This window comes from Westerdykella ornata (genome assembly GCF_010094085.1).
Source record: "Westerdykella ornata strain CBS 379.55 unplaced genomic scaffold EI97scaffold_7, whole genome shotgun sequence".
NCBI classification, from domain to species: domain Eukaryota; kingdom Fungi; phylum Ascomycota; class Dothideomycetes; order Pleosporales; family Sporormiaceae; genus Westerdykella; species Westerdykella ornata.
In genome coordinates, this window is record NW_022986857.1 from 368,347 (window position 1) to 394,501 (window position 26,155).

Genomic DNA, 26,155 nt, shown 5'->3' on the forward strand with positions numbered 1-26,155 from the left:
TCGGCATCGGGTGCAAGTTCACCCCACACTTTTGGTTGATGTGGCTGATGGGTGTGGCGGTGCAGTGTGCAAGGGCCCGGGAAGAGACATGTGAATGCTGACAACACACCAAAGATCGTGCTTCAGAATGAAAGGAGGTAACGCTCATTGAACCTCAGAGGTTTCCAGACATCATTGTAACATGCAGTTTATGGTCCTCGTATCTGTTTCATGAGACATGTGTTGATCCCGCTTTGCTACTTTCCCCTTACTTCATACACTCATGCCTGTTGTAGCCTCAGATCGTTTCCTGTTCGGAAACATGGGATCTCTCGTCTCTCGATTTACTTGGACAAGAACTTGCTGGCCAGATTGAGCAGACCAGAAGCACCGCTTCCGCCAGAAGAACCACCACTGCCACCGCCCATCTCGGACTTCAAATACAGCTTCAGTGCCATCTGAGCCGCCTGGGCAATGGCATCTTGCTTTGTCGCCTCGGGTTTCTACAGAAAGTATTAGCAATACGCCTATCTCGGATTTAGAATCGGAACTCACGGTCTTTCCCTCCGCACTCTGCTGATCAAACAGCTTCGCCGCCTGCGCCATGGCAATCCCAATAAACTCATTCTGCCCACCCTTCCCCTTATCCTCTTTCGAACTCGTAAACATCTTCAGCGCCTGCATGGCGGCCGCCGCACCCACATTATTCGAGCTCGCCTGTTCCTGGCTCCCACCTCCACTGCCATAGAACTTCCGATGCTGCTGGACGGCGTCGTCCTCATCGACATCCTCGTCTTTCAGCTTATCCTTCTTGCCGGATAGCAGCCCAAGCGCCATGCTGAACAGATTCGAGTCTCCGGAATTGCCCGCTTCGTTGCTGGCATACTGGCTTGCGCCGGAGAAGTCATCGGACGAGCCGTACCCGGCCCCACCGCCATACGAAGTACCTGTAGATGAGTACTGACCTCCTCCGCCAGAGTGACGGCCTTGACCAGGCTTATCGTCGAATCGCTGAGACTGGTCGTAGTAATTCCCGCCGGTTGAACCGCCACCGCCGTAGGTGGAGTTGTCGTAGCGGGAGTCGTCACGACGGTCCTCACTGCGGTCCTCACGGCGGTCTTCTCGACGTTCACCATACCCGCCTGAAAGGCCATGAGATTCATACTGGCCGCTGGGACGATCATCACGGCCTCCATAACCCCCTGGACGCTCGTCGTGCCCGCCGGACTGGTACCCGCCTTGTCCGTAGCCGCTGGGACGGTCATCACGACGCTCCTCCCGACGCTCATCACGTCCCTCGTAGCCACCTCTGTGGGGCTCCTCGTAACCACCGCCTCCATACCCCCCACCAGGACGCTCGTCGCGGTCGTAATCGCGTCTGTCGTCCCTTCCACCTCCTGAATAGGTGCTACCTTGACCTTGGTATCCTTCCCTATCATCCCGGCGGTCCTCGTGGCGCTCGTGGCGCTCGTCGCGGCGGTCGTCACGACGGTCATCCCTGCCATAGGACTCACCACGGCGCTCGTCTCTCCCGTAGGAATCGTCACGGCGCTCGTCTCTGCCGTAGCTGCCTCCGCCGTAGCCACCCTCACCACGGCGATCGCTGTCTCCGTACCCTTGGTTATATGACATGATGTATAGAATTGATTTGCTCCGTTCGACTAGGAGGTGTGGGATATTAGTTTGATGACGTGTCTGTATAAAGCGTTTAGAGAAGTCGGGTGGTGAGTAGCTATCAATATGGCATCATGATAAAGTAAGTCAGGGGAGAGAATTCAAGGAAATAAGAAAATCGAATATGAAGCCAACAGCTTAAACAAACACCTGGGCAGTATTTTTGACAGCCCAGAACCAAGCTCAATCCAGCTCGACGACAAGCCAACAATGCCGAAGGTGGAGCTCCTCATAGCCCCGAAGAGATACGTCAGTATATCTAGAAGAAATACACGCACTCACCTGTAAAGATCGCAAATCTCTTCCTAACAATCGTAAGTGCTTTTGGTCCTCAACTGAGAAGTAGATGCAAGGCAAGTAGATTAAGGGAAGGAGGAATCCAAACACCCTAAAAAGAGGGGCAACTCCCTCTCACCAAGCAAGTAAACACCAAGCCTAGACCCTCCAGCTGGCACTGCTGGTGGGACAGCCTTTGAACTATTGGCTCTGTGGACCCCTCAAATGACGTAGCCGACCAACCGAACGCCCCATTCCTTGCACGGGCAAGCCCGCCATGCAAGACACACAACAGCACATCGCCGAGGTTGCAGATGGGCGGTGATTGGAGACGAGTAGGATATGCTGTTTGCTGGAGCGATGAGCGGAGGAGGTGCGGCACTCTGATGACCTTGTGGAGGGGTAAGATAGTACACTGGAACCCCCCTTTATGCTTTGTAATATAATGCAGTGGCTGTGCAAATAGCACGCACCAGACAGACGAATATGCAAACGTAGATTGACTCGCTAGGAAAAATTGCTAAGGTACAGTATGTACAGTTAGTTGAGGGGGGTTAGGCACCACCTTCCTCTCTGTTCCCTCCATGACTCCCCTGGCCCCTTCAAAGTTCTACTCGGAAAAATGCTCCTCTACCTATCGACCTCGCCAAACACCAAATCCATAGTGCCAATGATAGCGACGGCATCAGCCAACATGTGCCCTCTTGAAATCTGGTCCATGCATGCCAAATGTGCGAATCCAGGTGCGCGAATCTTGCACCTATACGGCCTCTCGCTGCCGTCTGAAACGAGGAACACACCCATCTCCCCCTTGGGCGCTTCAATGGCGCTGTACGTCTCTCCAGGGGGGACGCTGTAGCCCTTGCTGAAGAGCAAGAAGTGGTGGATCAGCGCCTCCATGTTCTCCTTCATGGCCGCGCGTGGCGGGGGAGCGATCTTGTAGTCCTCAACCTTGACTGGGCCAGCAGGCATCTTGTTAAGACACTGGTGGATGATACGGAGAGACTGGCGGAACTCCTCCATGCGGCAGAGGTAGCGGTCATAACAGTCACCGTTGACACCAACGGGGACGTCAAACTCTACTTGGTCATATGCGTCATAAGGCTGCGACTTGCGGATATCCCAAGGCACGCCAGAACCGCGAAGCATGACACCGGAGAAGCCGTAGTTGATGGCATCGGCCGCAGAAACCTTACCAATGCCCTTGGTACGGCCGATCCAGATACGGTTGTCAGTCAACATCTCCTCGGTCTCGTCGATGCGGTCACCGAACTGGGTCGCCCACTGATAGATATCATCGAGCAAACCCAGAGGAAGATCCTGGCTGACGCCACCAGGGCGGACATAGGCAGCGTGCAAGCGGGCGCCAGAGACACGCTCGTAGAACTCCTGTCCATACCAATTAGCATCCCTCCACTGCTTTTCCCGTCATTGGCCGGTGAAGACATTGCATACCATCAACTTCTCACGTTCCTCGAATCCCCACAAGAAAGGCGTCAGAGCACCAACGTCCATAGCGTGCGAAAGAACCGACATAAGATGATTCAAAATCCTAGTAATTTCCGCAAACATGGTGCGAATGAACTTGGCACGCTCGGGAATCTCAATGTTCAGCAACTTCTCCACCGCCAGCGAGTAGCATTGCTCGTTGGTCATCATGGAAACATAGTCCAAACGGTCGAAATAAGGCAGCGCCTGCAGATATGTACGGTACTCGATGAGCTTCTCGGTTCCGCGGTGGAGCAGGCCGACGTGCGGATCCGCACGCACAATGAATTCACCATTGAGTTCCAGAATCAGGCGCAACACGCCGTGGGCGGCGGGATGCTGGGGTCCAAAGTTCACCGTGTAGTGCCGCATCTTGCGTCCTTCCACGCCTGTATCGCTGGCAAGCTCATTCTCTTTGATATCTTCTTCCACGGGCCGACTGAATGTCTCATCGGTAAGAGTCATCCGTGTCCTTCCGACTTCCGCATAATGGCGAGGCAATGAGGTCGAGATGCAGCGAGCAATGGGTCGTGATGCTGTAGTCCTTCGGGCGAATTGTGCGCGGGGAGCCAGACACAACCGCTTCGCCGCGGGGCCGGCCAAACGCGCGAAGGAGACGGACATTGTGGCCTGGCGAGATCGAGCACGCCCGATTTGCGGCAACAATGGGAGGGCGGTAGGTGCGGAGAGATGGTCGGAGGGCTGAAGAGGGGAGCTTCGGAGGTTCAATGTTGAGTGAATACCTGCCCGAGTAGATTGGTCCGAGCGGGCTTGGCGGACCTGGGACTTTTGGTGAACTTATATTTTCTTGCGATGATGGAGAGCTCCCACCAAACTCTGCGACACTTCAGACAAAAGCCGCCACCATGGGTGCACCGAGTCAAGAGGAGCTGGAGAAGCGGAAGGTATGTAGGCGACTGCAAATTCGAAGTTAGAGTACTCACATCTTTCCAGAGAATCCAAATCAACGCGGAAACGGTTGGCAATGCCGCCTCCAACGACCTACCGTACCACTGGCCCGGTGAGAACCACGAGTGGAACTTAGATTATTTCGAAAAAGTATGTAACATGTCCTATCTCTCTTCCACCTGTCGGCATATTTAAGGTCTTGAATCTTCACGCCGCATGCCTTCCAACCGCCCGTTCTAACACCTCCCAGACCTTCAACGTCCACTTCCACACCTCCACCCCTTATGACTCCTCCTTCTCCCTCACCGGCATCGACACCTCCGTCGCAAACGCCTTCCGCCGGATCCTCCTCAGCGAAATCCCCACCCTCGCCATCGAAGACGTCTTCATCTACCAAAACACCTCTGTCATCCAAGACGAAGTCCTCGCCCACCGTCTAGGCCTCATCCCCCTGAAGGCATCCCGCCGCGGCCTCAACTGGATGAAATGGTACTCCAAGCCCACCGAAGACAGCGAAGGCAGCGGCGCCCCCTCGGATTACAATTGCGCGATCCTGCATCTCAAGGCCAAGTGTGAGTGGCAAGAGGGAGGGCTGCAGCGCGCAGCGCGGGGGGAAACGGATCCGGACAAGTTGTACGTGAATCACAGCATCTATGCGCGCGACTTGAAGTGGCAGGCGGTAGGCAAGCAGGTTGAGATGTTCGCCGATGGGCCGATTGAGGCGGTGAATCCCGATATTTTGATCGTGAAGATGAGGCCTGGTCAGGAGATATCGCTCATGATGCATGCCATGAAGGGGATTGGGCAGGATCATGCCAAGTACTCCCCCGTGGCGACGGCTTCCTATCGGTTGCTGCCGACAATTGATATCACGAAGCCGATTCTCGGCGCGGATGCGAAGAAGTTTGCGAGATGTTTTCCCAAAGGGGTCATTGGGTTGGAGGCTGTGACGGCGGAGGAGGCCAAGAAGGATCCCGAGTTGAGTGGGAAGGAGGGCGAAATCAAGGCTGTCGTCAAGGATCCGATGCGGGATACCGTGAGCAGAGAGTGCTTGCGGCATCCCGAGTTCAAAGACAAAGTCAAGTTGGGGAGAGTGCGGGACCACTTCATTTTCAGAGTGGAGAGTACTGGTCAGTGGGAGAGCGACGACTTGTTCCTCGAGAGCGTGCGATTACTGAAGGTCAAATGTCAGCGAGTGAGGAGGGGGTTGGATGAGATGATGAAGTAGGAGATGTATCGTTGATATACAGGTTCGCCCTGGACTGGTGGCTCGAATATCCGAGGTGGTCGTGCATTGCCGGCGTTATTGGGATTTTGCGGTACAGGGAAACGGTCAATGATATCACTGGAGCATGGGTGCTATGTAGCAATGACCAAAATCAACCAATTGATTTATATACTTTGAAGAATCTGTTCAGTGATAATGATATATTCTGGATTACCTTCAGAGACATTCCATATACTGCCTGGATATATATGCACAGTTCGTTTGCTTTCCAAGCACTACTGCAAGACTACAAGGCTAATCCTTGCGTAAATACATAATATGTAACAGTTGAAAAGAAAGGTATTCTCATAATGGGCATACTGTGCCCATCTGAGGGAGCGAAGATCAGTTTACGTGACCAGGATATCATATTAGCAGCACAAATCCTCCAAGATCGAGTGAGAGTCTGCTCTCAATAGAAAGCATTATATGTGATACAAGGTCGTCATAGGGAAGATGATCGTGTTGGAAATTATCGCCAGCGATGTATATGCCGTTCATCCGGTAGACTTCAGTTCGTCTCACATGCAAAGATCATAGTTCTTGAAGAGCCTCATCACACAACTTCCTGATGCTGGTTGGATCGAACCGTGGGCGGAAGACCAGGTTCTTCCGTTCCCAGCGAGGTTGGTCTATTGAGTCATTGTCGTGATGAGAGGCCCTAGTTCCAGGGCGAGAGGCTGCAGGCGAGGCAGGTCGCATACGAGATAAGCAGGAGCGTTGAGTAGCATTGCCAGAGGACTGTTGGAGTTGGCGTACACCGGCAAGATGTGTACGGACCATGTTCAAGAAGGAAGTGACCTCGACTGAGAGCTTCGGTTCCGAGAAAGGTAGAGGCTTATGGTAGGCGCTGTTCCGTCCTGGCTCTTCGTGATCTGAGTCTACTGTCGAAGTTGCAGCTGTAGAAGCGGAGTGGTCCGAGTCGACAGACTGGACATCAGAAGGCCGGCGGTGCAGCAAGTCATTGCTCCTCTCCAAGGTAGGTGAGTAACCGCTTTGAAGGGATCCTCCGTCGCCGAATTCGGGCGACGTCAGACTGTGAATAGCAGCAAGATAGTGCTTCTCTGCTAAAGCGAGCTGTTCTTGTCTGTTTCTCATTCCTGCTTCTCTGGCCATGGTGTCATGGGATAGAGCCAAGTAGAAATTGAGATACGCTTTGTGGATAGGATGAGTCTGTACAGGATAAGGGTCAACATGTTGATGGTCTTATTACTCGAAGTTGGGTTGGGTGGTCTTACGTACCTGCTCATTGGTCCGACTCAGAAGTTGTTGACAACTGAGGGAGCATCGAAGGTAATGCCGTGACTGGAAAAGCTCCTTAACTCTAGACATGTTCTCTGCCGTTCCCTTTGATTCTGTCTGGCCTTCCATGTCGGGTTTGCGCTGTGGGAGTGTATTGCAGTCCAATGTGTTCTGTTGAGGATGTGCGATCATGGATTGTGGATGAGGTGTGATGGCTTCCATATTTGGCAGGAATGGGCGTTTTGAAGACGACGGGGCGAACACCGACAGATCTACCAGATGGGATCTGAGGAAGCCAGTCCGAAAGCTGCAGAACAGACCCAACCAGTTAACGAGGCCTCTGTAATGCTAAATCCGGGCTGGTGCGGTTGCTGTACTGCTTCTTTTCACGTCCGACTGAACACGGCCGTGCGCGTAGGGGTCATTGACCTTCTAATCGGCCCTTTGTGCGCCTCCCTCCAGGTATAACCAGCCTTAAAACACCGTGCTCTAGTGGCGTAAACCAGACTGTGGCCAATTGAAATGGTTGAATTAGGTGATCTAACTCAGAGCAGCCGTACAAGGGGATGTTCAATCGGATGTGAGAGGGGGCAGTATGCTCGTAATGCGGGCAATGCGTGGATGTAAAGCCGAAGCCAAAGTCAAAGCGTACTGCTGGGAGAAACGAACGACGATCGCAGGGACGAGACGATAGGAAAGCAGTATTATAGATCTGACGACACTCCTGACGCACCGTTGGAAATGGCAAAATGGGAGCGGGGAGCGGGAGAAAGCATTCGTCGCAGGAGCATGCAGGATATGTTTCAGAGTTGTAAAACGGACAGAAGCGTGTGTTCTCACCTGCCCGATCCAGTTGAAGCTTTCCCCTGCCTGGGTAGAACATCAGCAATCGCGCCCGGTTGAATTCACCCTGTTTCCAGGTTAACAGCGGGATCACAAGATGTGGTTAATGTTTCAACGCGCTGGCGCCGTGCTACTGCAGGATCGTGATTCTGATATGCAGCCCTGATGCCCCCTTCACACAATCTTGCGAGAGATGCCAATATGTAGTCCACTGAGGACTTCATAAACAGAACAGCAAGATCGCACGTAGGCATCAAATAACTGAAACTCGATTTTTGCAGGCAATTGCAAGCGAATGGCGACAGTACCTCACATCGTCACAACCTCCTCTAAGCACCTGTGTTTGGACGAGATCAAGGTCGGATCGATTGGTTGGCGCTATGCATGAGATATCAAGATGGATGGTTAACAAATGAACCTATAAAGAACATGTACTTATTCTACACGACCCAAAGGCCGGAATGCTGTCGACACCTGAGACATGTAGAGCTAGATCAACCAACTTTTGTCTAACCCTCTGCCGAAGCGGCGGCACCGGTAATAATTTCGACGAGTTCGCCAGTAATGACGGCTTGACGAGTGCGGTTGAACAGAATCTGGAACTTGTTGATCATATCTCCGGCGTTCTTGGAAGCGTTCTGGCAGAAGGTTAGATGCGGGTTCGTACAAAATAAGATCTGGCCAGACTTACGTCCATAGCGTTTCGTCGAGCAGACTGCTCGCAAGCGTGACCCTCAGCCAGTGCCTACAAGGACATTAGTCAGAATCCGTCTGGTACAGTCCACTAAAAAACGTACCCAGTAGAGGGAATTGGCAAGAGCGTATTCACGGAGGTTACCCAGGACCTCGTCGTCAATCTCGAAAGCAGAGAAGTTGGCTGGTTCGGGGGTCAGCCAGAAGCGTATATGGCGCCTATGCATGGCACTTACGAGACTGGGCAATAGCCTCCTCCGAGAAAGCCTCAATGATGGTGGGCTCGTAGCTCTGGGCGTTGAGGAACTTGTTGTAAATGATCTGGATCGAGGCATAGTCGGTGGGTAGCAGGGAGATTTGGTCGGCAATGGCAGACGCATCGGCGAAGGTGGGGACATCCTTGCCCACACCAGCGAAGCTGAGCTGGATGTTCTTGCCATTTGAACGGCCGAGCTGGGCCTTGCACTTCTCGCCCAAAACCACAAGGTCGGAGTCCGGCTTCTCGATCAGAAGCTTCCTCACTGTCCTGGACAGACCCGAATGGATACCACCGCAGAGACCCTTGTCGGAGCTGCACACCACATACAAGGTCTTCTTGCCATCACCCTCGAGCGGCTTCGTCTCGGCTTTCTCGAAAACGGTGTTGGAAGTCTGGCCGTACGTCCGGGACTCCGTCATGGCCCTCTGGGCGCGGGTGAGTTTGGTGGAGGCGACAATTTTCATCGTCTTCGTGATCTTCTCAATGTTGCGAATCGACTTGAGTCGGTCCTCAATCTCGCGCAGAGTGGCGTAGTTGGCGGCACTGGTGGCATTGAGGGTTGCGGGCCTACAGAAACGCAGTTTCAAGGTTAGTGTTGGATGCAATTGGTTCAATGGGCTGATGGAAAGCACGGTGGGCTGCGGATGTGGATTGCTTCGTACCGGACGGCAGCCGCAGCGCCGGCCCTGAGAGCCGGACGCGCAGCTCTCGACAGCATCATGATGCGGGAGAGGAACGGAGATGGAGTGGGAATGGCAGCCGGAGAGGGTGGTGTCGACTGCTGCTGCTCTTCACGGAGTGAAGGAAGCATTCGGGTGTTCAAAGTTGCGCATTTGAGCTTGGCACGCTAATCCTGAATCAGACTGCTTAGTGGCCCGGCATTCTCCCAACTGCTGAGCAGAACAAAGACACACAGAGCATGCAGGTGTCCGAACAAATGCAGCAAACTGGTTGAGATCTTATAGCCATACAGTGTCCATGGCTTTTGCGGTCATTCTCCATGTCTCGATCGTGGGGTAGGTGCAGACGTTATTGGCAGCGGTAGTACAGCACACATCGCGATGAGCGCATCTGCCTAAGCACACAAAGCCGCCGCGACATAGTGACCGGAAGATGGAGATGAAAAGAAGCAGAACGGTCAGCAATTCGTCGCATCCTTGACCTCTCTCTTACTGTCTTCACGATCTCTATGTGTGTCCGATCCGCCTAACCCCAGTAAAGTATTCGTAACCAGCAATACCGGACAGAATCAGGCATGGTGCGGGCCTTTTCTTCATGTCTGTGCGCGCCCGCTGTTCTGACGGAGGACTCGACTTGTCTCCCTTCCCCAAGTCACTTATAATAACAGCCGCATTCCTTGCTCGTCCTCACCCTCTCTCTCACTCATCCAATCCACCCAACCCGCTGCGCTGACTTGCCTTTCACCATCATCTCAGCCGTGACCGTTTATAGAGCGGAGCGTGGCCTTTTCCACCTCGCAGGCGACCCGCTCTTTCTACGGTCCCCCGTTCGCCTTTGCCTCCGTCCCTTTCGCACTAAGTCGTTCACTTCCGTGCCAGATAAAGTTGAACTTCGTCGCACCCTCTTCCACAACTTCCACCCTCAACATCTCCCAACCGCCACCATGTCATCCTCCGAAGATGATAAGCCGCTCCTCAAAGCTTCCAATGGAGGTGAGTTTGCAGTTGCACTACTCTCACAAACGCCCTTCGCTTGTCTCGTACTCTCTCACTCTTCTACGTACATCACCTCTCGGTCGCGTTTCCTTCCCAGAGTCGCGACAATCACCAACTCACCCTTTCACACTCCCACACCACCTCACCGCATATCTTGGCAGGAGTGCTCTTACCTCTACGCCGCCACCTACAAATCACTAACAAACTTTATTCGTACAGTCAAATCCAAAGACCATATAAGCAAGGAAGTCGACGTGGCCCTAGACAAAGAGTCTCCCTCGGGCCAGCGTACGCACCCGGGAGTTTCTATTCGCTTCGGCCCCATGGAACCTATGGACGTGGACGAGACGCAAACCAACGGAAACGTCAACGGAAAGCGCAAATCTCGAGGCAGTCTTACAAATGGGAAGTCTTACAAGGAGGCGAGCAGCTCAGAGGAGGATGAAAAGCCACTGGTGCGTCTCTTTATATCACTTTTTGGAGTAGTGCTCTAACTCTCCTCCAGAGTAAGCGTCGACGCACGTCGCAGAAAGCCAAGCAGACCAAAGAGGAGTCAGAATCAGAGTCTAGCGATGTGCCCCTGAAGGCCCGTAAACCGCCGAGGATTTCGCCAGAGCAGATTGGTGAACTTTCTGACGATGATGTGCCCCTCACAAAGAAGCTAGTCAAGGAGAAGATCGCTATAGAGAAAGCTGCCGAGAAGGAAGCGCAGCATCTGCGCAAAGAAAAGGCTGCTGCAGCCCGCAAGCGCAAGCCGAAGGCGGAGAGCGAGAGCGAGGACGAAAAGCCTCTTGCGAAGAAGAAGCAGCCAGCGAAGAAGAAGGGAGCCAACGGTGTCAAGAAAAACGAGTCCGAGTCCGACGAGCCTATCAAGGTCAAAGCCACGGCTAAGAAGACGACAAAGACGAAAGCGCAGCCCTCGACGCCTGCCACAAAGGGCAAATCCAAGGCCAAGCAAGAACAAACCGAAGAGGATCGCGAAGCCGAGGAGGAGGAAGAGCAGTACAGGTGGTGGGAGGCCCCTACCCAGCACGATGGTACCAAAAAGTGGACTACATTGGAACACAATGGTGTCGTGTTTCCGCCCGAGTATGAACCTCTTCCGAAGGACGTCAAGCTCATCTATGATGGCGTGCCGGTCACCCTCCACAAGGATGCCGAAGAGGTCGCCACGTTTTATGGCAGTATGCTGAATTCGACTGTCAACGTAGAAAACCCCACCTTCAACAAGAACTTCTTTGAAGATTTTACCGCCATCCTGGATAAGACCGGACATGGGAAAGATGCTAACGGCAATACGGTCAAAATCAAGTCGTTCGAAAAGTGCGACTTCACCAAGATCTTCGAATATTATCAGGCTGAGCGCGAGAAGAAGAGGGCGCTACCACAAGCTGAGAAGAAGGCTCTCAAAGCAGCCAAGGAGGCTGCCGAGGCGCCGTACATGTACTGCATCTGGGATGGGCGCAAGCAGAAGGTGGGCAATTTCCGAGTGGAACCGCCTGGTCTTTTCCGTGGTCGTGGCGAGCACCCAAAGACTGGGCGTGTCAAGAAGCGGGTGATGCCGGAACAAATCACCATCAACATTGGCAAGGAAGCGAAAGTGCCTGAGCCTCCTGCAGGCCATCGCTGGAAGGAGGTCAAGCACGATCAGGAAGGCACCTGGCTGGCTATGTGGCAGGAGAACATCAATGGCGCGTACAAGTACGTTATGCTTGCTGCCAATTCCGACATCAAGGGCCAGAGCGACTACAAGAAGTTCGAGAAGGCTCGAGAGCTGAAGCAGCACATTGATCGCATCCGCAAAGACTACATGCGCGAGATGAAGTCGGAGAAGATGGCAGAACGTCAGCGTGCCACTGCCATCTATCTCATCGACCGACTGGCGCTCCGTGCAGGCAACGAGAAGGGCGAGGACGAGGCCGACACGGTTGGCTGCTGCTCGCTGAAGTACCAGCACGTCACGCTGAAGCCACCGAACACTGTGGTCTTCGACTTCTTGGGTAAGGACAGTATCCGCTACTACGACGAGGTGGAGGTCGATCCGCAGGTCTTCAAAAACCTCAAGATTTTCAAGAAGCACCCCAAGACGATTGATGACGACATCTTCGACCGTCTGACGACGTCGGCTCTGAACAAGCATTTGAGCAGCTATATGCCGGGGTTGACTGCCAAGGTGTTCCGTACATACAACGCCTCCTGGACGATGGCTCGCCTGCTCAAGGAGATGAAACCGACGGGTACGATTGCGGAGAAGGTCAAGGAATATAACGACGCCAACCGCGAGGTGGCCATTCTCTGCAACCATAAGCGCACTGTGACTGCAAGCCACACCATGTCCATTGAGAAGATGCAGGAGAAGGTTTGTTCGACGCGCGGCATGGATATGGTCTGATGCTAACTACAAGGCAGATGAATGGTCTCCGGTACCAGGTGTGGCGGCACAAGATGATGATGATCGATGTGGATCCAAAGATCAAGAAGAAGAAGGGGGCCGAGTTTTTCGAGCGCCCTGAAGATCTGGATGACGAGTGGGTCCAGAAGCACCAGGAGAGCCTTGTGGAGGAACAGCGACAGAAGATTACGAAGAAGTTTGAGAAGGACAATGAGAAGCTCAAGGCCGACGGGGAGAAGGAGATGCCGGAAAAGGAGTTGAAGGATCGTCTCAAGGCGGCGGACGAGCTTGCGGCCAAGTTCAAGAAGGAGAACAAGACAGGCAAGGTCGAAGCCGAAGGCAAGTCTCCGTCGATTGAGAAGCTTGAGGCTGCCATCGACAAGCTGAATCAGCGCATTGAGACGATGAGGATCCAGATGGAGGATAAAGAGGGCAACAAGGAGGTGGCCCTGGGCACATCCAAGATTGTGAGTGGCTTGCTTCATGTCCAGTGTGTGCAGGGTGCTAACTCTCGGCGCAGAACTACATTGATCCCCGCCTCACGGTCGTCTTCTCCAAGAAGTTCAACGTGCCGATTGAGCGCTTCTTCTCCAAGACCCTGCGCGAGAAGTTCGACTGGGCCATCAAGTCGGTTGATGAGAACTGGGAGTTCTAATCCTCTCGGCAATGATGGGGCGCCAGAGTCGGTCAAGTGCACGTGGGAAGCGAGACAGGGGGAGATGGTGGTGATCAGGTTTGCATTCTGGATCCGTGCATGTTTCTGCTTTTCCTTCTTTTTTTGAATCTTGGGCTGAAAGGAAATGGCGTCTTCTGAATCTCATGCATAGCGAGAGGCGGTGTCTAGCCCTTGTCTCTCCCGGCAAGGGCGTAAAGCATTACGTTTTAGTTCCACGAACTGTGGAATCATGGCTTTCACATAGACATGGCAGTATGGATATCACAATTCAACCTTTTTTGGCTAACACACACACACACACACACACACACACACACACACTGCCGGATATCTACCTTCTGGTAATAGGAAGGCGTCTGGCGAGCAGAATCCGGTTTTGAAGGGTGTAAAAAGTACTCGCATGGTGAGGCGTGGTTCTCTAAACTTGCAGATGGCTGTGCCCAAGTAACTTCGAGCTCTTTATTCCCGAGGTCCCGTTAAGCCATCGGCACCACCCGTCGTCGTCCAGGCCATTGGGGAAACTCAAAGTCTAACGAGTGCTCGGAACCAGCCTTGCTTTAGCGACTGTGACGACGTATGCAGGAATCAAGGTCGATGTGCAAAGAATTGAAGAAGGACCAGATGGGCGGCCGCCCCCAGCCCCATGGGTTCCCAGGGTTCGCAGGTTTCCAAGGAGGAACTGTGCGGGGGAACCGGAAAGGGTGGCCAATACATTGGGAGGAGGTGCTGGAGGCGTTGAGCGTGTGCGTCTCATTGGATAGCCCCTTGTGCTACTACTGTGATGATGTACCTAGGTACACAGTTTTCATGAGACGGAACCATGGCTGGGAACGAGCAGGATGGTGTGGTGTCTTCCTTGGGATTTTTGGATGAGGGTGATGAAGGGGGCTTGATCATCTACTACACCATTGTACCTGTCTAACTGAGACCACCTGTAATCATCTGATTCGCAAGTCTAAGGATACCCTTATAGAGACTCCGGCACGTGCGTGTACCTGAGACTGTCTCTGCTAAACGGAATCTGTACCTGAGTGTGAGTACTGTGTACATGGTTGCACTTGAGATGGGGCCAGGTACAAGACCGAAACCCATGTTGTAACCAGGTACGGTACCTAGGTGAATACAGTACGTAAAGTGGCCAGGGGCTAGGGGTGCGGGAGCGTGCCGCGGGCAGGACTTGGCCAGGAGTCGTCCCTCTTGGGCTGCATCTGGGCTCCCTCCACAGCCGGCAGCCATCATGAGAACAGGTTTGACAAACATGAAGTTGCAGAAAGGAGAAAAGCGTCTGGGGGGAGAATCCTTGGGAAGGGAGGGGTTCCCCAGAATACGAGATGGCGCGCATGAGGAGGGGGAGCAAGCCAGTGTCGGCAAGGCGTGTGCACGTGCAGCAGGGCGTCCATGTTCGTTTCGCACCGCCGGAGATGATGGGAGAGGCCATCTGTGGTGAGAGTTCGCGATGGAGTTAATAGTCACAGTAGACCACGTACCAGGCCATGGTGTTGTGAACAGACACGCCTCCTGGAGTAACCTAGGTAGCTGGACCCCGCTACTACTAAGTACTCCGGAGTACTGTATAGGGCATCGCGGGAGTTCGGTAGTGGATGAGTAGAGGATTCCAGAGAATCGACATGGCGTCCACCAACTTGCGAGCCTGGTCCATGACTCCCGCCTTGGTCCCGTTGCCCGTTGCCTCTTTGCAGCTACCGAGGACGCCTCTCCACCCAGCCATACATACGAATACCTTTCCTCTCCCAACTTTCCCACACGTTCCCGCACCCTCCTCCTTCCTCATTTCACTCCGTCACAAATACATACCTTGATCCATCATTATATCTTGTACTCCCCTTCCCGTGCCCCACCGCCGCCCCCAGACCTTGTCCTCTCCAATCGTGCACCACCAACCCTGTCGTGCACCCTGCACGCTCATCAGATCTATCCCGCTTCCTTTCCCACCCCTCTCCTCCGCGCCGCACCCACCGACGATCCGTCTGCATCTCCCTCTGCAACTCGTCTGCACCTCGCCGCTCCCTGCGCCCGGTACGCTACCCACGAGCCCTTCCTACTGTGCCGGCCGTCCTGTCGCAAAGCCGTGCGAGTGAGCTCATACATTGATTGCCCGCAGCATTACTACTAAGTCGAGTGTGCGGCTTCCCGGACCTTGCCTTGACCTGCGCTCTTGCCCGTGCGGGACAGCATACAGAAGGAGCAGACCAAGCACACGAGCCCGCTCGCCATTTCTCTCTCCTGCTCTCTCTTCCTCTCTGGCCCCCTCATTTATACGCGCACTGCTGGGCCTGAGGGACCTGAATAGATAGTGCCTTCGCTTCTACCATTCGTCTCCGTCTGCGAGTCTCTTGGCCGCCATTCTCCCCTCATTTTACAAGACATGGCGGAAGAAAAGCCCGCTGTGCTGATTATCGGCGGCCTGGGTACGTCACTTGCATCAGCTTCCCTCAGCATTCGCTCTCCTTGATCAATCCTTCCCTTTCGTCCGATCCCGCTGACTGACCCCTCTCCTCCAGGCTATACCGGCCGCCATCTTGCCCGCTACCTCCACGAAAACAACCTCGCCTCCACCATCCGCCTCGTCGATAAACATCTCCCAGAATTGGCATGGCTGGCCCCGGAATTCAAGGAAGCCTGCTCAAAAGAGCGCTTCATGCAGGCGGATGCTTCCCGAGAACGTGGGTCCTCCGATTCAACATACAGCATCTTGATGGGTGCCGGCGATTGCATCTCTGGCTGACATGCTTCAAAGAGTCCCTCCCACGCATCTTCGACCGCGAAGACAACAAGCAGTTCGACTACGTCTTCAACTGCGGCGGCGAGACCCGCTACTCGCAAGAAGACGAAGTCTACAAGATGCGCTCCTACAACCTCTCCATGGCCCTAGGCACCGAAGCCGCAAAACGCAAGATCAAATGCTACGTCGAGATCAGCACCGGCATGGTCTACAAGCCCGACAGCGTCCCCCGCAAGGAGACCGATAAACTGAAACCCTGGTCCAAGCTCGCAAAGTGGAAATTATCCGCCGAAGAGGATCTGGCCAAGATTGAGGGCCTCAATCTGCTGGTACTGAGGACAGTACATGTCTATGGCCCGTATACGAGCAAGTTCCTCGCCACGGCCTTGTGCATGGCGCGCGTGTACCAGTCCTTGGGCAAGGAAATGAAGTTTCTGTGGAAGGAGGATTTGAGGACAAATACCGTGCATGTCGAGGATTTGGTCAGGGCCATGTGGACGGGCGCCGAGTGGTATGTGAAGGAGGGGGTGGCGGGGAGGAGGCCGCCGCCCGTGTTCAACATCGTGGATAAAGGGAATACTTGTACGTGGAATCCTCTTGTCTATTTTGCATCGTCTCGAGAGTTGTCGGAGGCTTTTCTATGCAAAAACTTCCTGTGACGAATCATGCTGGTTTAGAGCTCAGCTAATTTCCCTCTAGCACAAGGAGACATGGCCAGGATCATGCACGAAATCTTCGACATTGAAACCGGCTTCCACAACACCTTCATTTCGGCCTTCGCGCGCCTCAACCTCGACCACGTCGTCGACGACGTCAATGACGAGACCCTGGACCCCTGGGCCGAGCTGCAAAATAACGCGGGAATAAGTCAGTCCACGCCCTTGAGCCCTTTCATGGAGAAGGAGCTGCTGAGGGACATGGATTTGTGTCTTGACGGGAGCGAATTTGAGAGAGTCACGGGATTTCAGTAAGTGCAATAGGCATACTAGGGGTTGGATTGAGTGACTGATGCGTGTGGCAGGTACTCGCACCCCAAGATCACAAAGGAGGAGGTCGAGAAGGTCATTGAGAGTTACAAGTCCATGGGCTGGTGGCCGTGACCTTGGAAGGGTTGCTGCTACCTTTCCTATGACTTCTGCACGCATCTTCACGCTCTCACGAGTCTCGATCCGACTCCGATACGCCTCTCCATCTCGTCTACGTCATGTTTAATAACCCCTCTCCCACTCTAGTTGGCTCTGCACTCGGCTTCCCTCTCACGGCCGACCCCATTGCTTGCTCGATTTCTTGCCTGCTTTGCATTGTTTCGGAGCGTTTTCAGCATCAGTATCAGCAGCCACGTTTGACCTTCCCCCTCGGTCTTTGTCTCGCTCCGCACTTCTCATCGCCGTGTTTTGACAGTGTTTGCTATTTTTATTTTTATTTCTGTTCTTGTTTTCTTCATTGTCCTTCCTTTCTCGTGGTTATTCAGTTGTAGACGGGTGACTCTGTCTTGGGCATCTTCATTGCAGTGTTTGTGGTCTAATATGGTCGTGCCTTTGTAATCATGGCAGTTTTTTCCCTTCCTTTTGCTTTTCCTGCCGTGGTAGATACCATGTCGTATAATGTGTTGGAGTTATCTGGCAGCTTCCATCTCATGTACAATCAATGGAGCAAGCATGTGTAGCAAGCACTTATTATTCACTATAAGTACATGCTCATTTCCATCTCATCTGGACTCATGGCCTAGGTCCAACATAATGTACGCGTATGTCGGTCCCTCAGAAAGTCGTCCTGTTCTGCTTTTTGCCCTGCTATCCGTTGTACACGCCGGGAAAGCATGTACATAATAATAGAAGCTTGTTGTGTACTTATGAGCCGCTTCGTAGTCTGGATAGCAAGCCCTTGCCGACTCCTTGGGTTCCCGCTGTGAAGTTAAAGACGCGGGGGATGAACAGAGGGCCAAGCAAGTCTGCCAAGTAGAGAAGAGTCTTCTTTATATTCGAGGGGTATCAAGAAAGAAGAAGAAGAATGGAGAAGGAAGAAAAAGGACAGAAACCAACTATCCAACATCCATGCATCGCCATCACCAGGCTAGCTAGTCGAGCTCATACACCTGTCTACCTGTGAAAGGAGCCTTTGGATGAAGTAAGCACATATCCATCCAACTATTCACCCAGACCATTATCAACACCGGTATTGTCCAACCTTTTGAACCTTGGGACGGCATGGTGAGGCTAATAGATCAAGGGCGATGATCGCATCAGCGCTGGCGGATGATTTCTAGTACAGGCCGGTATCAGTGTTGGCCGATATTGCTGATCGCTAGATTAGTATCACAAAGGCATATTATATAAGGAGATTGGGTATTCCCGGACAGGGATGGATACTCACAGTTAAAGAGGAAGAGTGATTGCGCACCTGTGAGAAACTCCTCACTACAAATCGAGTCAGTCGAGTCAGCTGCTAAATATTCCCCAGTATTTTCCGCTCAACCTTGTCGTTTTTGCCCAAGCCAAACCACTTCTAGGAAAAGGGAAGAAAGAAGGCAGCACTTACAAGCTCAACGTAATATACCCATCGCGATCATCATCATACTTCTTGAACACATCCGTCATGCGCTTGAGGCTGATACACGCCTGCACGAACAAGTCAAAACTCATGGCATTCTCGCCCCGGCGGTCGTACGTCCGGTACAGCAGCGTGACAAACTGCGGGCTCAGGCGGTACCCAAAGGCGACGAGCGCCTCGCTGAACTCGGCGTACGAGATGCTGCCGGACCGGTCGACGTCGAAGCGGTCGAAGAGGCCGCGCCAGGCGGAGAGGAAGGACCAGAGGCCGCTGCAAAGGACGACGTGAGTATAAGTCTTGATTCCCCTTGGGCTCGAAGCAAAAGAGGGGAAGATAGGAGCGAGACGACCCACCAAAATTCGTCAAAGTTGATGGATCCCGATCGATCCGTATCAAACATCCTATCATGTCCCCAATCAGCACTGACTCAATGCGCAGGAACGCTTCTTCCGAATCCCCTTCAATAAATGTCCTCCAATCCTCCCTCGGAAGGAATCCAAAAGATCACCACGCACCTAATCATCATCCTCACAGTATGCGGATCAAAAGGACTCCAATCCCCATTCACCAGCGCCGTCCTCAGCTCCGCCTCCGTCAAACTCCCGCTCCGGTCCTTGTCCACCGCCCCAAACAGCTTCCACAACGCCTCCCTATCGTTCGCATCCCTGGGCGGCGCCGGCGTCGGCGGAGGTCGATTCTGCGCAGGCGGTCGACCATGTGCACCTGGCGGCGGGGGAGGACCGTGGCCGTAGTTCTGCGGTGGTGGGGAGCCGTAGCCCTGCCGTTGGGAATGCGGCGCGGTATCGTAACGAGGGGAATGGGGCCCGCGGGGATCGTAGCGAGGGTCGTTGTAGGCGCCTGGGGGAGGGCGCGTGTCGTAGCTGCTGGAGCTGCCGCCGGCGCGGCCGTAGCCATGAGGGGCTGGCGGTGGGGGTTTGTTGTAGTCGGGGCGGGACGAGGAGGTGCGGGGAGGGCGGGAGAGGGGCGGGTTGGCGGGTTGGGATTGGGAGAGCAGGGCTGCGGCCTGGAAAGAGAGAGGATTAGTTCGTGGTTGTTCGCGGGATATACATCGCTCTTTCTGGGAGAGGGGAAGGGAGGGGTACCTGTTCAGGCTCAGCGTGAGCGGGGAGTCGATCGGGGTTCCATCCTTTGTTGTAAGCCATGATGGATAGGCGCAGAAGGTGCAGGAGTGGTGAGAAGCGATCGAAAGAGAGAGAGAGAGAAGTCGGAGGTCGGAAGGAAGGCTGAGGAGGAGCGTCGGGGGCCTACTCCCTCCTAGCGCGCACCACAAATTGCGGCTGATTGCTTCGAGGGCGCTACAAGGACGATGCTAGTAGTTTATGCGCCGCCGTCACCCGAGAGGCTGAGTAGGAAAGGTGTATGAGAGAAAGCGCAAAACAAGATAGCAGGTTCAACAGGGAGAAATGCCACGGATTCCCGAGCATCTTGTGGATGGGCCAAGTTGTCGTCACCTTTCGCGGGGCTGCCACAGCTGCGCCACAGCTGCGCCACAGAGGTGAGTCGGTGAGATATCAGATAGATCAGATATTTAATATCCAATCCCGTACACAGGGCATTGTAGTCTCCAACATCACCCCGAATAACAAATGCCACTACCACAGTACTAACTCTAGCGAACAAGAAGCACTAAGATACAGTATATCCTCGTGCCGGGCTTTTTCTTGAGCTCTTCTCTGTCTTTACACTGTCATAAACTCTGAGCCTCTGCGGATGACATACGAGCAAACACATCATTCATAACTGTATCAGACATCAGCAGGAGCAAGTAGTTCCAAGCCATGACTCTTTGCCAGTTGCGAGTAGAACACACTTTGCATAATCCCTTTTTGCGCCCTATATTGTGCTCGTCGATGCCCTCTGTAGATCAATCATCAAGACGACCCTCCCTGTAAACCCAAACTCAAAGTCTCAAAAAGCCCTTTGCAAATGTCACACCAAACATCGACAGAAGAAAACCATGTTCCCAGTGAAGATATAAGAGAAAAGCAGGAATAGGGTACTCCTAGGGTATCCAACCCCCGCGAAACGCCAAACAAATTCCCAGAACAAGTTCCCAAAGGCAAATTTGGAATAGGAGAAGAACGTCTCAACGTCCTCGGGCAAGAATCAAAGAAGAATATAAAATACAGATTGTGAACTGCCGTTCCTCCTCTTCCTCAAATGGAACCTAAGACTTGGCTTTCTTAGACTCACTCCCACCATCGGATCCATCGTCTGAAGTCTTCCGCTTCCGATCGAGCGCATCATCTCTCGCAAAACTGGGCCCATTCTGGTTTACCGGCGTCGCAAAAGGCAACGGACTCGGAAGCATATTCCAATCGTTCTGGAAAAGACTCGACGGGCTGGGCAGAATGTTGTCCACGAATCGAGACGGAAGGGCGGACACCGGCGTTTCCATGTCGCTACGGCTGCCGTAGTTACCATTCGGCATCGGCGGTGGTGGACGCGCAAACGGGTTGGGGGGACCAGTGGGACCCGCGCTGAGTACCGAGTTCGCGGACGGCGAGGGTGGGGGCAGAAGGATGGAGGAGTTGGAAGCATCTGATGTCCTTGCCGGGGTGACTCCCGTTGTACCCGAATTCTTTGGGGAGGACCCCGCCGTCGCACTCCCTGCGTCCGAGTTCTCGCTGGGGATCTGCACAGTGAGGCGAGGGCGTTTTGCGTCCGTTTGGATGCTGTTCGTTCTTGATGGCGGAGCAATGATGGGAACCGACGACGTCGATTGCGTCCGCTGCGCTTGCGGGACCGGATTCTGTGGTTGGGTCTCTGTGGGCCGAGACATGCCTCCCACATCAATCGACTGTGACCGATGAGAAGCTTCCATTTTGACGCTTGGAGCTTCGGTGCGGGGTGGGTCCATGCTGCTACTACTCCCCCAATGCGCAGCCAGCATCGACCGGCTGTCATCGATGGGAGTGAATATGCTGGTCTGTCTGACGGCCGGAAGCGGCTTGGGTTGCGGAAGCGGCGGGCTCTGGAAGTCATTCTGCTCCGGTTGAGGTGGAGATGGGACCGTTAGTTGAGGTGGCGGTGGAGGTCTCTCTTGCTGTTGTGGAGGCGGAGGTTGGAACATTGGCGGTCCTGACTGTCTCCGCGGCTCCTGAGGCATATACTGCGGCATGGGTGGTGCAGTGGGCGTTGGGTGGGTATACTGGAACTGTGGTGGCTGAGGGGGTCCTTGCGGGGGTCTGGGGAGCATCTGGGGCGCGTTCGGAGGAGTATACATGGGAGGTGTGGGCATTGCGGAGGTGGGCATAGGAGCCATTCCGGCATAACTATGTGGTGGCGGAGGGGGCTGCGAGAATTGATGTTGCGGATGTGGAGGGTGTTGAGGGTGTTGAGGGTGTTGAGGATGTTGAGGGGGAGCGAGATTCGAGCCTGGCCTGTGAATTTGCGTCCGGGAATCGGGACGCGAGAGTGTGCCTGGCTGAGGAGAAGGATACCTGGCATGGAAAGGCACACCATTGGGCATGGGTCCATTCTGCATGGAACCATTGGGCATAGGACCACTGGGCATGGGCGGAGAGGCTGTAGGTGCACCATGTGCCATGTGTTGATATCCGGGCTGGCTCTGGAGGGGGTGGTGTGGCATCATGGGTGCGTGCTCTGGCGGGGTGTGCGAGTCGCCTGGTGGAGTTGCGCCGAGCATCTGCTCGTCCTCGTCCTCGTCGTCGTCGGCATCCTTCTTCCCCATGAAGTCTTCGGGGCCTTTGTGTTCGTGAGGGGTGCCATACTGCTATGAAGGTCAGTCGTCCAGTCCGGACGGATGGGCGTGCTTAGTCGGACTCACATATTGAAACCGTGAGACAATTTCGTTGATATTACCCGACGAGAAGGTGTGCAGTTTCTTATTATGGCCGTATATTATGACGGCAACGTCGACCGAGCACAAGACGGCGAGCTCATGCGCCTTCTTGAACAGACCGCCTTTACGCTTGAGGAAGGTTCTGCGAGGGTGTCCGTCAGTCGAAGCCCAGCCTGAAAAAAGGAAGAAGGCTGGCAGCGAGTAAAGGCTGCGCAACCATGGGTCACTTACACAGAGCGATTCCGGTCATCTTTGATCGCCTTGATCTCAATCTTCCTGCGACCCATGGCGATGGACTGGTACTAGATGCGCAGCAAGGCAAGCGCATGGAAATGTGTCAAAGCAGGCACAGCAATGGTGCGGCGGGGGTGTTGGTCGGCCTCAGCGAGGTAACGGGATGGGGTCGATGAGAGTGGAACAAAGGAACAAACGAGAGTCTTGGTGGCGGCTGAACGGAGGACAGCAACAAGACGTCGGTCGAGGCGCGCGAGCTTTGATGCGGGTCGGGTCGAGGGCGGCGGGTGTGGATGTGGACTGAGGGCCGCCACTAGAATGAGGAACGAAGGTGATGATAAAGCTTTCGGCTTCTAGGTATGAGTGCGAGAGAAGGGGAAGGGTGCCAGAGGGCTCGCTCTCTCCAGTAATCCAGAGCTCCCAGAGCGTTGATGCGTGAGGCTCCCGTCGTTGTTAGACGAAAGGCAGAGGTGGGTGTCGAACAGTGGGCGGCGGCGCGAGTTAATTATAGATATTCGTGGCCAAAAGGACGGCGCCCGGGCCACCATAGCAATGATAGGAGGATGCATCGACGGCCAGGCGTCCGTGTCAGACGTTCACAAGTGAGCCGAGAAGAAAAGGACCCTAAAATAGCCTGATCTGAGCAGTAAACGAGTTAATTTGCCTTGATTCTTCAACTCAATCGTATCTGACTGCCTCCCACAGCTTGCCCTGGGCTTCGCGAACCTGTGTCAAGTATCCTCTGCAGGGAGAAGCGGCCGTTTCTGTGCCGGTCCCATACCTCAACATCCCTTCAACCGTCACTCGAGCAGGGTGTGTCTCCAGGGCGCAGGTGTCTATCCTGGGATAGGAACGCGTCCGGTGCAAGGAAACCAGCAGCGGCAACGCACCTCAGATTAGCAACCAGAAGCTTTGCTTCCCGTGCCTGCTCTCTCGCTGCAGTGGTGAGGAAGACACTGTCTGTTGTTTCGAGTCCTGCCAGGCACCAGGTTCGAATATCGACGGCAGCAGGTGACGCAGGGTCCGGGTAGCCATCCGTCGAGTCGTACCAGTGCATCGCGCAAAGTAACTCTGGGCGCTGGAGTTGTAGCTTGTGTGCTGGCTTTGCGAGAGCCTGTGTCGCTTGTGTGTCTACTACATGGCGCACGATTCCGACAGGTGCCGTCTTTGATTGTGATGTACTGCGGCTGTGCACGTCCGACTGAACATCCCCTTGCAGTCTATTAGCTACCTCTTTGTATTGCATTAAGTGGAACTCTGTTTGAGAATTTAATATACGTAGATAGAGGCGCTTTAAAGCTAATTGCAAAATCTATGAATTTGCTGCACTTGCAAACAGTTGACTTGGATGTAGAAAAGGGCAGCACAGAGGAAGTGCGGGGGTGTGTTCAGTCGGATGTGAACAGAGGCAGTATGTCTGCAAGAAGCGCAATTGCTGTATTCATCTAGAAGTACTTGAGATGGAAAGTCACGCCAGACAGAAGAAAGACGCGAGTTCAGTTTTTGCCCTCCCCTTCAATGTTCCGCCTCTTCCGAACCACGGACCCTCGTCCTCCTCTTCCCAATGCCCTTCCCTCAAGACGACGTCCCCTCACCACCACGTCTCTTCCCATCTCTCCCCTCACATCCCTCTGCAATCCATCAACCGACGTCAAAATCTCCCTCCTTGGCACCTTCACTAGCGCATCCACCTAACGACGTGGGCGCCGAACGGTCCCAAGCTTTGGGGACACTGTGTTATATTTTTAGTAGCAGATCGACGCTCACCACCTCTCCACCACACACCGTCATCCATCACCGACGACGACGAGAGACCGATGCAGAACCGACTTGCCGCACCCTCGCGCACGAAAGCTTGAGCTGAATCGAGCATGACGTCCGTTCCTCCCAACATTGCTACCGGTGAACGTGCCGATCTATGATGATGATGCTGTACACAGCAGTCTCGATCTAGAACCAGAGCCGTTGGTAATGCCCGATGCCAGCTGCATGTGGTGCGTGTTGGATGGATGCTCAGATCACCACCTTGCACCTGCTCGTGCCGCGCTGCAGCTGTCATCCTTCTCGTTTCTGTTCTTCCCTCCGGAGGTCCCCCGCAATATCATCGTCATTCCATGCAACCCGTTTCCATTTCTTCTCTTTTTCTCCATTTCGAGAAAAGAATCTGACATACCTACGCGCCCACACCACCACCCTTGCGTGGTTCTCGTGCGTACTGTGTAGTCTGGTTCGTATCCTCCTCTGAACCTCCTCTCATTCGACATCTCGTCATCCACAGGAAGGGGATGACATCCTCCTACCATGGTGTTTATTCTCGGAAACCGCGTCGTCGTCGTCGATCTCGGGCTCTATTTTCATCATCGCCACCGTGATGGTTCCTGTGTAGGTCGATGATGTTTGCTAAGCGTGGGGTTGTGTGATGCATCCCTCTGGTCATACGGGACCTCCCCGTAGGCTATCTCTAGCTGCTCTAACAAGTACATGCCTCTACCTAGGTGCCATTAGCAACCTACTACGTCTGTAATAGGAAACGCCCTCCCGCATCCAGCTACGCCGCCCACACACCGTCGAAAGATCGAACTGGTGGCTGACCGTACCCGCAGCCTACACCCTTCCCCTGAGAGAAGCTTAATCTTTCTATTTGCATCCTCACACCCCACAGGCCCCGTCGCGTGCTCCCCACCTTCCCGTCTCTCTCCCACACATGCACTCACACCTGGGCACACTCTCACACACACCCAAGTATCCCGGGGACATCTGCATCATCATTGGCTTTCTAGATATATACACTCCCAAGCAACGTAAGACGTACCTGCATCTCTCCCCTCTTTCCCGTCCTCTCCCCGAAGGGTGCAATCTTCTCATAGCCTGTCACATGTCTCCATAGTCCTCCTCCAGGGCTGTCTATTTTTCTCTACGAGGTCGTGAATCGGATACTTTCTTTCCCCCTCTTACGGCTCATCTCATCTCATCTCGAAATTCATATATAAAAATAGACAATAAAAGTCGGTACCTGCAGCTGCATCCATCTTTCATCATCAAACCCAAACGCATACACACCTTCCCACGTCCACGGTACCGACAACCAGGTCCCAAGTCCCAGGTCCCCAAGTTTCAACGGACACATATTTCGTTTCGCATTATGAATACACGCCTGATGGGACCTTGGGCCGTTATAGACCTGGAGTCGTTAAGGAATATTCTTAGATGACAATCCAGCATACCTATGCAAGGCACCTAAGTAAAGCCTTAACCGCCCCGTGAGAGGGGAGGCGGGAAGAGAGGAATATGCAGGTACCGTTTCGGTTGTTTTGGGGAGGGATATTCTTGGATACACAGATCTACTGTGTAGAATTCTCTTTGACACCCGTGCCCTTTCCCTTGCCTATTGCAGCTAACGTCTCAACACCCAGTGGTTCCCCGCTATC

General features: G+C 53.9%; 10 protein-coding genes across 10 annotated transcripts; 3 read left to right on the top strand and 7 right to left on the bottom strand.

Annotated features, from left to right (window-relative positions):
- Positions 1-141: 141 nt before the first annotated feature.
- EI97DRAFT_432299 (uncharacterized protein) lies at positions 142-2,073 on the bottom strand. The gene is made up of 2 exons (XM_033798137.1): positions 535-2,073; positions 142-482 (listed from the first exon to the last, which is right to left on the bottom strand). The coding sequence occupies exons 1-2, from the start codon at positions 1,609-1,611 to the stop codon at positions 324-326; spliced, it is 1,236 nt and encodes a 411-aa protein (XP_033654959.1). The 5' UTR covers positions 1,612-2,073; the 3' UTR covers positions 142-323.
- Positions 2,074-2,350: 277 nt separating this feature from the next.
- EI97DRAFT_432300 (NADH dehydrogenase iron-sulfur protein 2 mitochondrial precursor) lies at positions 2,351-4,100 on the bottom strand (the record flags this gene model as incomplete). Its single annotated transcript, XM_033798138.1, has 2 exons — positions 3,385-4,100; positions 2,351-3,318 (listed from the first exon to the last, which is right to left on the bottom strand). Coding segments are annotated over exons 1-2 (1,412 nt in total), but the record flags the coding sequence as incomplete, so codon positions are not given.
- A 145-nt stretch (positions 4,101-4,245) lies between these two features.
- Positions 4,246-5,730, top strand: EI97DRAFT_416281 (DNA-directed RNA polymeras-like proteines I and III subunit RPAC1). Its single transcript, XM_033796887.1, has 3 exons — positions 4,246-4,322; positions 4,372-4,476; positions 4,577-5,730. The coding sequence occupies exons 1-3, from the start codon at positions 4,284-4,286 to the stop codon at positions 5,552-5,554; spliced, it is 1,122 nt and encodes a 373-aa protein (XP_033654961.1). The 5' UTR covers positions 4,246-4,283; the 3' UTR covers positions 5,555-5,730.
- A 150-nt stretch (positions 5,731-5,880) lies between these two features.
- On the bottom strand, positions 5,881-7,522 carry EI97DRAFT_500385 (uncharacterized protein). Its single transcript, XM_033802661.1, has 2 exons — positions 6,836-7,522; positions 5,881-6,766 (listed from the first exon to the last, which is right to left on the bottom strand). Exons 1-2 carry the CDS (start codon positions 7,055-7,057, stop codon positions 6,128-6,130), a joined length of 861 nt encoding a protein of 286 aa, XP_033654962.1. The 5' UTR covers positions 7,058-7,522; the 3' UTR covers positions 5,881-6,127.
- Positions 7,523-7,975: 453 nt separating this feature from the next.
- On the bottom strand, positions 7,976-9,421 carry EI97DRAFT_396155 (ATP synthase F1 gamma). Its single transcript, XM_033796332.1, has 5 exons — positions 9,293-9,421; positions 8,608-9,197; positions 8,476-8,555; positions 8,370-8,423; positions 7,976-8,316 (listed from the first exon to the last, which is right to left on the bottom strand). Exons 1-5 carry the CDS (start codon positions 9,349-9,351, stop codon positions 8,188-8,190), a joined length of 912 nt encoding a protein of 303 aa, XP_033654963.1. The 5' UTR covers positions 9,352-9,421; the 3' UTR covers positions 7,976-8,187.
- Positions 9,422-9,923: 502 nt separating this feature from the next.
- On the top strand, positions 9,924-13,665 carry EI97DRAFT_432302 (uncharacterized protein). The gene is made up of 5 exons (XM_033798139.1): positions 9,924-10,303; positions 10,526-10,761; positions 10,812-12,665; positions 12,716-13,165; positions 13,219-13,665. Exons 1-5 carry the CDS (start codon positions 10,255-10,257, stop codon positions 13,351-13,353), a joined length of 2,724 nt encoding a protein of 907 aa, XP_033654964.1. The 5' UTR covers positions 9,924-10,254; the 3' UTR covers positions 13,354-13,665.
- A 1,942-nt stretch (positions 13,666-15,607) lies between these two features.
- EI97DRAFT_291299 (NAD dependent epimerase/dehydratase family protein) lies at positions 15,608-17,469 on the top strand. Its single transcript, XM_033794447.1, has 5 exons — positions 15,608-15,803; positions 15,897-16,058; positions 16,133-16,699; positions 16,817-17,084; positions 17,139-17,469. Exons 1-5 carry the CDS (start codon positions 15,761-15,763, stop codon positions 17,215-17,217), a joined length of 1,119 nt encoding a protein of 372 aa, XP_033654965.1. The 5' UTR covers positions 15,608-15,760; the 3' UTR covers positions 17,218-17,469.
- A 693-nt stretch (positions 17,470-18,162) lies between these two features.
- EI97DRAFT_291326 (EF-hand) lies at positions 18,163-19,917 on the bottom strand. The gene is made up of 6 exons (XM_033794448.1): positions 19,771-19,917; positions 19,183-19,691; positions 19,021-19,068; positions 18,656-18,937; positions 18,491-18,534; positions 18,163-18,414 (listed from the first exon to the last, which is right to left on the bottom strand). Exons 1-6 carry the CDS (start codon positions 19,828-19,830, stop codon positions 18,380-18,382), a joined length of 978 nt encoding a protein of 325 aa, XP_033654966.1. The 5' UTR covers positions 19,831-19,917; the 3' UTR covers positions 18,163-18,379.
- A 687-nt stretch (positions 19,918-20,604) lies between these two features.
- Positions 20,605-22,930, bottom strand: EI97DRAFT_291446 (uncharacterized protein). Its single transcript, XM_033794450.1, has 3 exons — positions 22,725-22,930; positions 22,479-22,635; positions 20,605-22,421 (listed from the first exon to the last, which is right to left on the bottom strand). The coding sequence occupies exons 1-3, from the start codon at positions 22,778-22,780 to the stop codon at positions 20,856-20,858; spliced, it is 1,779 nt and encodes a 592-aa protein (XP_033654967.1). The 5' UTR covers positions 22,781-22,930; the 3' UTR covers positions 20,605-20,855.
- Positions 22,931-23,366: 436 nt separating this feature from the next.
- EI97DRAFT_291523 (uncharacterized protein) lies at positions 23,367-24,189 on the bottom strand. Its single transcript, XM_033794452.1, has one exon. It carries the CDS (start codon positions 23,971-23,973, stop codon positions 23,521-23,523), a length of 453 nt encoding a protein of 150 aa, XP_033654968.1. The 5' UTR covers positions 23,974-24,189; the 3' UTR covers positions 23,367-23,520.
- Positions 24,190-26,155: the final 1,966 nt, after the last annotated feature.